This window comes from Protopterus annectens, chromosome 4.part1 (assembly GCF_019279795.1).
Source record: "Protopterus annectens isolate FY-2018-M chromosome 4.part1, PAN1.0, whole genome shotgun sequence".
NCBI classification, from domain to species: Eukaryota; Metazoa; Chordata; order Ceratodontiformes; family Protopteridae; genus Protopterus; species Protopterus annectens.
This window is the reverse complement of record NC_056734.1, coordinates 144,089,415-144,103,405: the sequence shown is the minus strand read 5'-3', so window position 1 is coordinate 144,103,405 and position 13,991 is coordinate 144,089,415. Positions and strand designations below refer to the sequence as shown.

The 13,991-nt window shown below is 36.8% G+C and overlaps 1 protein-coding gene across 2 annotated transcripts in view; it reads left to right on the top strand.

Moving 5' to 3' along the window:
- The window catches only part of LOC122800784 (collagen alpha-3(IV) chain-like), a 1,680,215-nt gene that overhangs the window by 576,629 nt on the left and 1,089,595 nt on the right, over positions 1 to 13,991 (top strand). For both annotated transcript variants that reach the window (XM_044070045.1, XM_044070046.1), the window contains exons 19-20: positions 3,868 to 3,955; positions 12,477 to 12,512. In XM_044070045.1, coding sequence (XP_043925980.1) covers positions 3,868 to 3,955; positions 12,477 to 12,512 — 124 coding nt within the window. The remainder of the gene's footprint in view (positions 1 to 3,867; positions 3,956 to 12,476; positions 12,513 to 13,991) is intronic.

The window sequence follows — 13,991 nt, the reverse complement described above, 5'->3', positions numbered from 1 at the left end:
TCAGTGAGTAAGTGGTGAGGACCACCCAGTCTGCTATCTAAATAGGGAGCTAAGCAAGGCTGAGACTAGATACTCTGCCATAGAGCAAGAATGCCTAACTTTTATGTGGACACTGACCTCTGGATTATTACACACTAAGATGCAGCTTTGCTTTACTAACTGAGCATACCACCTATACTGGTGATACAAGGAACAAGATGTAAATACCAGGCTGTGTGGGTGGGCTTTATCACTGTAGCCATTTAGTTTCACCATTCAACAGAGGTCTGGCAACAGTTACAAGAATGGTGATTGGTTATCCTTGCTCCATAACCCATTCCATTCAGTACAGAACTAGGGCTTCTGTGCTGGCTAAAGGATCAATATGGTATATGGGCTATTTGATATATCAGAAATATTTGTACACAAATACACCAGGTTACTTTGTTTTCTCTCTCTCTCTCTGACTTGTGATGTCACCTCACACAGACTTTCAGGTTTACCCTTTGTTTCAGCTTGTATAGAATGTTCAGAGAGTTTTTTGGACAAGTAGCAATTTGTTTGCCCTTTATTTTGTAATTTCTTTTGCTTATCAAGATCAGTAAATAATCTTGTAAAACTTCGTAACTTTAGTATAATTTAAAAAACAGTTTCTTCCAACATTGTTTTTCTACTTATAGACAGTGCTTTCTGGCTGCTCTATAGTTGTTCTGTCTCACTTAATGCTCCAACTTCATCTTAAAGAGTTAGATATTGAGAGATGAATGTGTAACTGGATGGCTTGCTTTTACAGATCTAGTTCAGTCTTCAACCTCATGGTAGGCCTAGAAGCAACAGGCCCAAGTAGGAAGTATATAACATCATTAAATAACTATAGCAAGCCAAAAGTGCTCTCTCATACAAATGCCTGTAGTAAGTGATTTATTGTAGCCAAATGATTCATAGAAGTGATTGGCTGCATAAATCCTTATACCTGCCAGAGTTTTTAATTTGGTGAAAATCACTTTTTCACTGATTACTTTCAATGGGGTGAGATTGTGTTAAGATGAAAATGCTAGAGAGTTTAGTGGACAGGTAGTGTTGGGGTATGTGTGAGTGTGTGTGTATATATATATATTTATATGCAAGGGGCTAATTTTGTGTGTGTGTATGTGAGTGTGCATGTCTCTGCTTTTGTGGTCAGAGTAGGGGGTGTTTAATTAGGGGATAGGTAGGGTATATGTGTGTGTGTTTGTGTAAGTTTGGTAAGTGTGGAAAGAGGGCAGCTGCCATACTTAAACTCTGCTTTACTACTGAGCAAATCCCGCAGTGCTTGGGGGAGGGGCAGAAACTAGACACCAGGGACAGTTAAATATACTCCATAAGTCAGTTCAAATTTTAATAGAAGAACAGGATGAGCAGCACAAAAGACATTCTAACGGAATCACTAGACATGCGGGACAATCTTGCATAACACCCTAATCCACTTACAACATTAATAGAACATGGATTTGGAGCATGAAGCTTATAATACTAAGAAGAATAAAACTTAAATGTATGGCATTAGTGACTGGCTGAAATGGTCCATTGCATATAAGTACTATGCTCAAGACTTCCTGACAAAGCTAGGAGGAACACTAAATGACACAGAGAGTCTTTAAAATATTACTGTAATCTAATTAAAGAGTTAATACAGCAACATTTTCTAAACAGTAAGAAGAATGAAACTCTAATGACTGGCATTATTGACTGACTATAATCCTTTGTGATTTATAAGGGACAGAGAAAAATAAGAAGCAACAAAATGGATATTCTGTTAATTCAGGGACAGATTTGATGTGTGTGTGTGTGTGTGTGTGTGTGTGTGTGTGTGTGTGTGTGTGTGTGTGTGTGTGTGTGTGTGTGTGTGTGTGCATTCAGATGAATGTGTGAGTGGTGAGGAATGAACGTGAGATATCTGTGACAGCATGATTTATCAGCCACCAGTTGCTGCAAGGACAGCAGATAAAGACCTATTAGTGCTTGTAGTAGTCATAGAAAATTAGCCTATAATGAAGTATTTCCTCATTGTGGCTAATGTGTGTCTGAATTGCTGATTTCTGTGACCATGCTAAAAGGCCTTTTTTTACTGTAGCCATACCATCTGTGGCCAGGCATGTTTCTGAATCCTGTTATAAAACCACCAACACGAAAAAGGTAGAAAAACGACCAGCCAGTGAATTCACCAAAATTTATTAAAAACTTGAGAAATGGTTCTCTAACATCTCGGCTCAACACAAAAGCCTTCAAGGAGTAAAAGCAATACAGAAAACTTGCCTCAAATACTGTGTTCAGTATAATTAAGCAATCAATCAATTAAATATTTCCAGTTTAATTCTTCATTAAGCCCATATGGGTGTAAAGTGTTAAATTTCAAAATATACAAAGATTCCTTTGTCAAAAGCTGTTTTTTTAAAAAGACATTCATCAAACAATGATACTTTAACTTTTTCTAATATAGTACCCTGTAGTCCTTCACTAATGCTATTATGAAAAAACTTAAAATGAGTTGCTATAGAGCTTTCTTCTTTCTTATTATGGATGGAGGCAAGTTTTCTGTAATGCTTTTACTCCTTTTGTGTTGAGCCGAGATGTTAGAGAACAGTTTCTCAAGTTTTTAATACATTTTAGTGGATTCACTGGCTGGTCGTTTTTCTTCATGTTTCTGAATCCTGACCCAGTGCATGTCACAAGGCTCAGACCTCAGTTACTTCCTGCCTTGAAGATGTAGGGCTATAATATCATAGTTAGTTACTTTATTTGTTTTATTTTTGTTACTTTTGTTTGTTTATAAAGGAAATTAATCCAAATAAGGACAGCAACAGTTACAAATTACTACCCATCCATCCTCAACCCCTTTTCCCATTTTGCATACGGGGTTAGAGTGTCACTTCACCAGCGAAAATCATCTCCAGCTAAGGTTTACACTGCCAGGGGGCTAGCCCTGCTGCAGTAATTCATTCATACCACTCAATCACACACACACTGTCACCTATGAACAATTTAGGGTGTCCAGTCCAACTACTGCATGTCTTTAGAATGTGGGAGGAAACTGGAGCACCTAGAAGAAACCCACATGACCACAGCGAGGAAATGCAGACTCCACACAGGAGGCACCCCAACCAAGATTCGAACCAGAGAACCTCTTGCTGTGTTGTGTTGCAACAATGCTAACCACTGCACCACCATGGCCACCCATGCAAATTACTAATGGATCATTAAAATATTTATATAGCTTTAGCTATTCGTGGAGTTATAGGCATAATCACTGAAATTTAAATCCATATAATTTCCCTGCTAAATATCAGATGGTGACTCTCTACCAGTAACTGAACATGATCAGCTAGACTCAGACTAAAGAATTAAAAAATATGTAAAAATTAAGAAAAAAATTATCACTGACCCATTTCTTATATTTTCCTACCCACTTCTTCCTCACTGTAAGACACTGGTACTACATGTTTTAGAGATGTCTGTAGTAAGGTTTGTATTTCTAATTATGTCTTCATTATTTTGTTATATACAGTTAGTGGGTGGCAGTGTATGACAAAATGCTGCAGATTTTTTTTTTTATTTCTCACACAGTCAAATGCCACCATATATTTTCTGGAAATGGAAGAAAAATGTTTGGAATGTATGGATTTTTCTGAGTGCGTCTTAAGGCAATTATCTTTTATTTCCATTGTGTATCCTGTAATATGTTCCACTAAGCAGTTTTCCATTTGTCTTCATTGCCGGGACAATGCAGATAGTTCTGCACTTTGTATGTCTTTCTATGAACTACTAAAAATCCCACTTCCAAGTTAGTGCTGCATAATATAATTGTATCTGTTAAACTGCTAGTAACACTCTGCATTATTGTTTTGACAGGTAAAATACGCCATTGATATACCCTGTGAGAAGGGAGATAAAGGTCAGCCAGGATTAACAGGATTAAAGGGGTCTAAGGGCCTTCAAGGTAAGAAAAAACACTTTTTTTTTCACTTCCATGTTTCATATAAGCATGACAGAGATATATGTAATTATCTTGTTCTTGGCCTTTACCATTTGAAATTTGATTAGACCTGACATCATCAGCCTTTCCATTTACCCAGAATAAGTGTAGGTTTTATTTATTTATTTGACATTTGTTTATGGGGAAGGTCCAACTGGGTCAGAAAGAACCCATTTTCAGTGGAGGCCTGGGGATAAAAGCTCCAGTTGCACACAGACATATATAATCTTTATGCAGATAACATAAAATTGCATGAGTTACAACTACATACAGAGATATGAGAAATAAAACTTTATACAGATAGCAATAAATTACCTGAGTTACAGGTAAGCAGGTACATTGATATGAGGCAGATGGTAACTATTCAAGTAATTTATATAGATATGCAAGTTGTGATGAGGTGAGGTATTGCCAGCTATGCCAACAGAAATAGGGCAGTGGATGTGTAATGGTTTTGTTGAAGATTAGTAACCCACCATTAGGTTTGTGCAGGAATGGGTGTGGCCTGTGTGATTGACAAGGCAGAGGCCGGTGATGCAATATGCAAATGTGCAATGATTGATACGAAATGCAGAGCAACGCCTATGTGTCCTCATCAAATTTTTCCATTCATCAGGATGCCAACTGCCTAACCTGATTCACTGGTGTTTATTTTTATCAGAATGTTCCAAGCCACTCAGGGCAAGATCTAAAACCATAACAACTGTCTAGCCTTTCTAAACTAAATTTAGTGTATGACATTTGTTTCATACTAATTATTTGTCACAACTACAATAATTTCCGCCTGTTACACAGCTATCATGGCCATTTTCCAATACTGTGCCATTTACATATTTCTCATACATTGTCAGCAAGCGTGAAAAAAGAGTTTTTTATCAGTCCAGTACCTCCTTCTAACACTATCACCGCATTTAAAGTGACAACATATATAGCATGTATTCCTTGGCAAACTACGTTACTTTATAGAATGTGATGATATACTTACATACTGTCAGACCACAACAGCCCTGTTTTTACAGATATGTAAGGGCTGGCTGAAAATAATGTCTAAGAACTAAAGAGGTTTACACTGCACTAAGGGAAACACACACACAGGTTTGCCCACAAATCTATGAATACTGTAACAGAGAGAAAATAACTGGACATGGGATCTTTAGAGATTCTACCAAATTACAGGTGCATGTGCTAGACTACAGGTATTACATGACTTCTCTTGAAAGCTCTACTAGAAGGAACCATCTAATGAGCAATATTTGAACTACATTGTTTAAATTACATTATAAAAACCTCAAATATTCCCTTCTAAAAATTAATAGATTTTCCATTAAGGTGTTATGTAACTGCAATTTAATTTGTGAGTTGTGATATGAACCTATATTTACTGCATATGTAAAAAGCACATGTTATCATGTATATGTGTATGCATGCATTATATCTCCACAGACGCATACAGTTTACTTTGAAACCTCTTTGTGGGCCCAGGATCAGATAACCAATCCACCTATGCTGCTAGCAAATAACTACATAAAAAGAATAACCTCAAGGAACACAGTATTGTTTATGTAAAAGGGTGTGAGGCTTGACATTTAGGTGGAGTTCTTATTTACTTTCCTGTCTCTGAACTAAACATAGTTTTAGAGGGGTAGATAGCCATGGCAGTTGAGAGGTGTCTGCTTTTTCTACAATGTGGGCATAACACTGACTATGGCCTCAAACTTAGACTTGCTACTCTTACATTCACTGACTTTCTTCATAAAAAGTTAGAAATGTTTATGGTTACATACTTTATTAAATAAAGAAGCTAAGACTATGCAAAAACACTTACCCCTATATGGTACAAACATATATAAGGTCTTGTAAACAAAGATCTTCTCCTGTGAAATAAATAAAGCATTCCTATTTTGAGTCCTCCTTTTTAAAGGCCAACAGTACCATTTTCAGAGGTCGAGGGATTAATAACACAATATCAAACTGCATTCCTATGTATGGCTTTTATACAGTCACTGTCAAACTTTTTGTTCAAATTGCACATAAAAGTTAAGCATTTAATATCATTTGCTCTCATTCAGTAGGTGGGGGGATGTAAATATCAAAATAGAAGTACACTACAGCCGAATAATAAGACAAACAAGTACTTCTGCATTAGACAGACATTTTACAAAGTGATTCTGTTTAAAAACTGCAACAAATTCGGATTCCACCACTTTTCTAAGCCATTGCTACTACACAAAGTATGTAACCACGGGTTTGTTGAGGATCATTACACATATGAAAATTTCAAAACATTGTTATTTAGCTCAATTCCCAGCTACTGCACACTATGAACATTCATGCAGCCAAGCAGGTAGAATTAATAATTACTTGGGAATACTTAGCGATGTTGCCGTTATCCTGGGTGTCAGGTGGGGTTGGGGTGGAGCTTGCTACTGCACATCTGATGGGTTACTGATCCTCAACAAAACCTGTGTAACATATGCCAACATAGCTGGAGTTTTGTAAAAAATGATGTGAAATTTGTTTATCAGACTGATTTGTACAGATGCTTGTGTTGAAAAATGTATTTGTAAATCTACTTATGTTAAAAATGTACCAAAAGTGTGTTTTGCTGAACAGAAAAGAAATATACATGTATGTCAGACTGCACTATTGTAACTGATTAAATGTGTATATTTTAACAGAGGATACTGAAAGAGAAGAGGTTAAGCTCAGGCCCAGCTAACTTTTAGAAAAATATCCTGAAATTAAATTGTCTGCATTAGGCCATAAAGATTGTATCTTATAGTTTTGATTGCAGCCAGAGATGAAATGTCTGTGAAAATCGGATTAGGAATCCTACTGTATTGTCCTTAGGGGTGGATTAATTGCTACCCTGGAAGCGTGGAATTATTCAAATGGTTTTATGGCTTCCAGTTGCTATAACACATCTTATCAAAGCTTTGTCTGTGTGCGGTAACACCTATTTGCAAGATAATGGTTCAGGTTCTAGTAAAGGGAAGTAGTCTGTCAACCAGAACTCAAATGACCAGATGTATGTGATGTCATTCTGTAATCCAACACTGAAATTATGTTTTAATACTAGATGAGATAAAAGTTGCAGAGTAGTTTGTTTTTGAAACCTGACAGAGAAGGATCACAGACCCACTTCATCTTGCCTTGCTTTAGTAAGTAACCAGGGAATAGATGTTCTTTAGAACAGTCAGGAAAATATAGTTTGATTGGTTAAGTACTGCTTTCCTGTATCTGTGTGAATCTATTCATCTGTGTTATTTTTAATATTTCCTGTGTTTGAAACTCTGGTGTTTACTGTAAATAGATATTTAGTATGTTCATTTTTTATTATTTATTATTAACTATATTTAATCTTTTCATTGCAGCTGTCCTTTAGAGAATATTTTAACATTTGAGAGTACTTATATTTATTTGATGACACTGTGGATGCTCCTGGAAGCCTTGCTGCATTGGTCAAACACTATAATTTGTATTAGCATTAATTTCACTCTGTATCATTGGGTACCCTTATAAGAAACCTAAAGTAGCTGTCTTTGGAGTGTCCTGGTAGCAGTAACTACCTTATAGTCTGGGCGTAAAAGGTAAATCTGTGCCAGCCTTTCCTAGGTGTGTGTGAGTGTGTGTGTGTGTGTGTGTGTGTGTGTGTGTGTGTGTGTGTGTGTGTGTGTGTGTGTGTGTGTGTGTGTGTGTGTGTGTGTGTTTGTGTGTGTGTGTGTGAGAAAATCAAACATTTAGGAGTGTGTGTCAGCTTCTTGGAGCAGGGACACAGAGCACTGGTTTCACAGAGAGAGTGGTGGGGGACTTGGCTTGGGACACTCTGCTGAAGACTCAACTCTATAGCTGTGTCAGTAGGGAGTCTTATTGGGGTACCTGGAGAAAGAAAGAGAGAGAGAGAGAGAGAGAGAGACAGGGAAACCCAGACCCCACATTGAGTGTGTTCTCTGTGTGCTCTTAAGGGAAATTGTGCTTGATGCAGAGAGCTGCATCTGGAAATACTGTGTGTATCTACATTTTTCTAAGTCAACGCCCCTCACTGGTGTCAGTGGTTAGAATTCAGGCTCCTTGATTACTGGCCCATAGGATTGGACGTCACACATGTAAATGATATATAGTGAATGGAGTACAGATGGAGAGGGACAGAGACAGAGAGAGAGAGAGAGTGAGTGAGAGTTGCAGTCTGGTCTGATCTGGAAAAGAAATTAGCATGGATCAGACCAAAGGCACAGCTAGGAGTTGAACAAGTGTTGTTTAAGTACAGCTTTAAAGGAAGATAGGTTAGTAGTAGTTGTCACAGTAAGTGGAAGAGAGTTCCATGTTTTTGCAACGTAGTGGGTGTAGAGGCTTTGTCCAGGTGTCTTAGAGGGTTTGTATATAGAGAGAAGCTCTTTATCTGCAGACCTATGTGTTCTATTTGGCTTGTAGGTGTAATGATGTTATTTAGTTCTTGGCAGGCAAGGGTATGGCAGACCATGTTGTGAAGTTTTAGAAGTTTGGTATATAATAGGCATTTGGGAATTCTATCCAGTTTAGTTTTTTATATATTTAGTTTAATTTATTTGTCCATTACCTGCCAGATCATCTAGCTGTCCAAGACTGTAGTGATCCATTTATTGTTCTGTAATAGCTTGGCAGTACAACTTCACCTACACTCTGAAAGATACCCTTACTAAGAAGGAATACATCCAGAGTCCCTTTTTTCCAGTATATCAGTAGCCTACCCTATAGTCTTTCACACTTTAAAACAGTCTTTTATGTAGACAAATATGTTTATTAAACAAAGGCAAGTATAGTATTACCATATAAAATTGTCTTTAACTCTAACTAAACAAATCTACTTATGCCTCCATGATAACAAATTTGTTTTAAAATGCATCAAAATACAAAACAATGTTATTCAGTACCACTCAGCATCTAACAAGTGATGACCCTATACACATTGAAGACTTTTGAGAAACAACATATCACCCACAGACGTATACAAATACCTGGACATTAACTAACATTTGACCCACATGTGGAAGATATCATTGCTGATTTATTTTCATGATTTAGATTATGCTATACATTTACAGGTCACCTTACACTGGATTCTGGCACTGCAGCAAAATCTCTGTTTATGCCCCTTCTAGAATACAGTGTACACTGTCTCATTCTGAAATGCACAAAATGCAAATGCTTTGCAAAAGATGCCAAACAAAATACGCCTGTTTTTCAGTATTGATGACATTCATACCTATTACAACCTTTCTTCTTTACCCTACCAAAGCCCTACTTATTACGGAAATTGTCTTCCTCTGCACAACTGGGATATATAAACTACTCCACTAAGGTTTCTGTCCATGATGAACATCCATGCTTTCTTTATACACCCCTAACTACCTACTCAGAAACAACCCCCCCCACTCTGTCTGTAAAGTCTTAACTTCAAAGAGACCATCATTCTTTCTTAGGACCACATAATACTCTACTTGAAGTCTGAAACAGTGAAGCACTGAAAATATGGAGACATTTAGAACATCCACTCTTGTCCATTTTATGTTATTTAACCAATGCAGATGTTATTCCACCCCCCACACATATTTCTGCCATGCTACCCAACTCTTCTGCACCATTACTATATACAGATTTAATTTCTGTCATGCTGTGTGCTGTTAGCAACAGGCTGAATCAGAATCATTATTTTCATACACTTCTCAGCTCTGTTACTGAAGCTGTACAGAACTGGGTCAGCTCCACAGCATAGCTCTCAACTGAATCAAGGACAAATGTTGGCAGAATTAGGAACAAACGGGAACAATTTTAAACTATTAGTGCTATTAACTTGAGATACTGGCAAAATAAGATATTATGGATTGATATACATGAAGTAAAAGAAGTCTATATCTAATTATTGTCATTGTTTATTAAATGCAGTTCACCACCTTTTCTCCAAAACTCTCTAGTTTTATTTGAAATTAAGAGGATCAGAGGTAAAATATGGGTCAAAATCAAGGACAGTTGAGAGGTTTGCTCCACAATATAATTCATCTTAATATATTTAAGCTCTATTTTTTTCTAATGTTTCCTTTCTCATTACATATAAGTCAGCTATCTTGTTTCCTGCTTTTACATATGATTTATCTAACTTTATTAGCCTTTGTTATAGATTACTTCAGTGTGTACTTAACTTTCATGCAGTCTACTAACCATTTCCTATACTATATACAGAAAATGTACAAATATACCTAATACGAATTCCACTACTTCATGATTTTCTCCTGAAGCTAACATATTGAACATTATGTTGTATGTAAAATTATATATGCATATATAGCTAAAATACAGACGTACTGGATCTTTATGGATATTCCCTGTAAACTGAATATAGACTCTAAAATGTAAGTAATTGCCTGCCTTCCCTCTGTCATGTGCTTATGCCTCTTTTGCTGCCTTGCAGGCCAGGATGTGACTGAAGAGGCTTTGTGACCAACCTACTTACCCATTTAACAAATGTTAAAAATATATATATATATATAATTCTGTAGAGAGACTGGTAGATATTAAATCCCTATAAACCTAATATTAACCCCCTTTCCTTAGAATGCACTCAGTTTACTATAATTCACAGAACAGTATATGTCAGAAAAGTCTTATTTGGATTGCTACAATCTTAGTAACTGCAGTTTCTATGAATTTTGACATAAGCATTCCTAGACTGATCACACCCAATAATCTTAACCAACCTGCTATATTGGTCACACAGTAGAATTAATGGGTTGAATTGACTGACATGACCCTCATCCTTATGTAAATCCATACAGCAGTCTTCCATTTTAAGAAAGACACTGGTAGGCTATATGGTGTAATTGTGATCAGTCTTGTTCCAGTTGCTGATAATATCAAACGTTAGCTTTTCTGATGTCTATTTTGCGTTTTACGGAGTTAGTACATCTAGAGATATGGTGTGCGGTTGTTTTCACATAGGATGACTGGGGAATTTCCTTAGTCAATTGTTACAAGTGTGATCTCACTTACATGAAGCCATACTTGTAATGGATAACTGACAAACTCAGGAATCGTTCATTCAATCATGTTAACTAACTTCCTACTTCTTTTCTGCCCACCCACTTTTAAATGGAAGATCATCCCCAGTCATGTGCCATTTTGTTTTTGTAGGAAACACCTTTATCCATATTATACTTTAATAAGTTGCTGTTTCCAGGTGTTTGATGTCTACAATCACATCTAATGGGGAGTCCATATGTCTTAAATGTCCAGATTTTTGCCTCATATTTTTGCACTGTTTCTCAAAAAATGTCTGTTTTTCTGGCAAACCATTGAGAACTGAATTCAGTAAATAATAAAATACATTGGAGAGTCAGACTTTATACCTTTCAGAAATGAATGCTAATGAAAAACCTGTTATTCTAGTAACTCAATAAGTCTATAAGAGCAGTATTTAAAAATTGTTCTCTGATTTGTGGGCCTGTGTCCCCCCATTATTTTGGCTGTATCCCAAATTTTTGCACTGAGAGATTGAGAAGTTTGGATGAGTCATAAAAATGTTTCACTGATTAGGCATGCTGATGTAGTTAGGGTCAATATCCTATTACGGGAATTAAAGGATCTAGTGCTGTAGGAAGTGAGCTCCTATTGGCAGGAGCTTGAAACTATCACTGTGGGGATAGGGAAAGCTGTGAATGTGGTAGCTGGGTTGCCTTCTACATGAGGATTTCTACTGCCAGTATGTTGTTTCAACCATGAAAAGACTTGTTTTAAATAAATCATCACACTGACACATCACCATCTGATTGCAGCCGGAGTTAATTAGGTCACTCACTGGGACTAACCCATACACAAATGGTGTTGTGTTTGTGAATCACATACAAGAATGGGAGTCAGTTGCCTGTGAATTGGACTATCAGAAAATGCATTTTACTTGGATAAGCTTTGCAACCATACTTACCTTAACAAATGTTAAATAGATAAAATAAATAAAAATAAATACATTAAATCTCCTGAAAACATTCTGCATGTAAACATTTTAACTGTAATAAACAAACCCAAGCATGTATCGCATGGTTTTAACATGTGTCATCTTTTTAAGATACTTCAGAACTGGCCATTGGTTTAGCATACCTGCAAGGTACTGACTGAAAATGCTTCACAGCCCAATCCTGGTTTAGTACTGGCATAGCCCACACACATTTCATTGAAAGTAATGACTAAAACACAATGACCTATATGTATTATTTTGCATTGTATAAACTTAGGTCCATGTAGTATGCATTTGTTAGCCACATCTGAGTCCTAGTAGGCCCCAGTTCAATAAGGATTTACAATGGATGAAATAAATTCTTACTCAGAAATGCCAGTTGCTGAACTGACATGATGTGGGAAATATTGCTCTCTGTTTGCTGGCCAACAGTATATGAATTTCTCAGTGTCTACCCAAAAGACTAACACAGGACACTTGTTTTTTTTTTTTTTTTTACAGGTGAAAAAGGATTTCCAGGCTGGCCAGGAATAAAAGGTAGGTTGAGTAACATATATTCATGTTAACCTAAAAGCCTATGCAAACTTATTACTGCATGTATTGCTAAGTAAAGAATCTTACTAGTCAGCACTGAAGATGAAAAATGAAATGCTGTTACAAAGGCCTAACACAAGAAATAATGTTATCAAATGATTAAGGTCTAAATTATGAATAATGAATGAAATGAATGATTCTGAATTACACATTTTTTTAATTTGACATGCTATGAAAAATACAAGGCACCAAACAGAAGCCATTAGATATTCATAATTATACCATGACCCCCCCAAAACGTGCACGCTGATTGGCCAGCGTGCCCGTTGTAAATCGAGTTATACTAATGGAAAAAGGTCCGGTCGCCCGGACTTTTTTCCATTAGTATAACTCGGTTTTTTAAAACACTGTCTTGCTATGTTAAATGGGTTTAACATAGCGAGACAGCTTTAAAATAAGCAACGGAGATCTCCGTTGCTTATTTAGTGTCTCGCAATGTTAAACCCATTTAACATAGCGAGACAGTGTTTTAAAAAAAAAGCAACGGAGAAAGCAAGATCTCTGTTGCTTTTTTTTAGTGTTTCGCTATGTTAAATGAGTTTAACATAGCGAGACAGTTTTAAAATAAGCAACGGACATCTCCGTTGCTTATTTTAAAACTGTCTCGCTATGTTAAACTCATTTAACATAGCGAAACACTAAAAAAAAAGCAACAGAGATCTTGCTTTCTCCATTGCTTTTGCCCACAGCTCTGATGTACTGCGCAGGCGCGCAGTACATCAGAACTGCCGTGAATGCCAGACATCTGCAGAAGGGCAGCAAACAGGCATTATACTATGCCATTATTTAAGAAAAGTAATAGTTTCTTTTCTTAAATAATGTCATAATAATAGCAATAACCCACGCCTGGGTGTGGGTAATGCTAAATTTACCCACGGTTGGCTTTGTTTGGTACCAAACCACGCCAACCGTGGGTAAATTTAGCATTACCCACACCCAGGCGTGGGTTATTGCTATATTAAATCAGTGTTACAGTAACCTAAGCTCTATGGGTTATATCCTACCAAGGTATGACAGCCTGCCAGTATCCAAAGCTTTAGAGCCCGTTTCATGTGTTTCAACCACTGATGGGCTCAAGCAGAGCCACAGAAAATCAGTGGTTTGGATATCAAGCCCTTCAGAATTTTCTTGCCATTGAACTGTACTCTTCTTGCAGGCTTCAGAGGATTAGTGGTTGGCTACCACTTCTTCAAAGATAGACAGATACGTGGCCTTTAGGGAAAAACCTTTCACTAATCTTCTAATCTTTCTTTTTAAAAAATCTTTATACATTTTTGAGAAAAAATGTTTTCATAGCTGCGAATGCTAGCTTAATGGACTGTCATGAGACAATGTCAGGAAACTCTCTTACCTTCCTTATATTTTTTCTGTGAATATTTTTTTAATCTATGGTGGGTTGCCACAGAAGGCAGGATGTAAAAC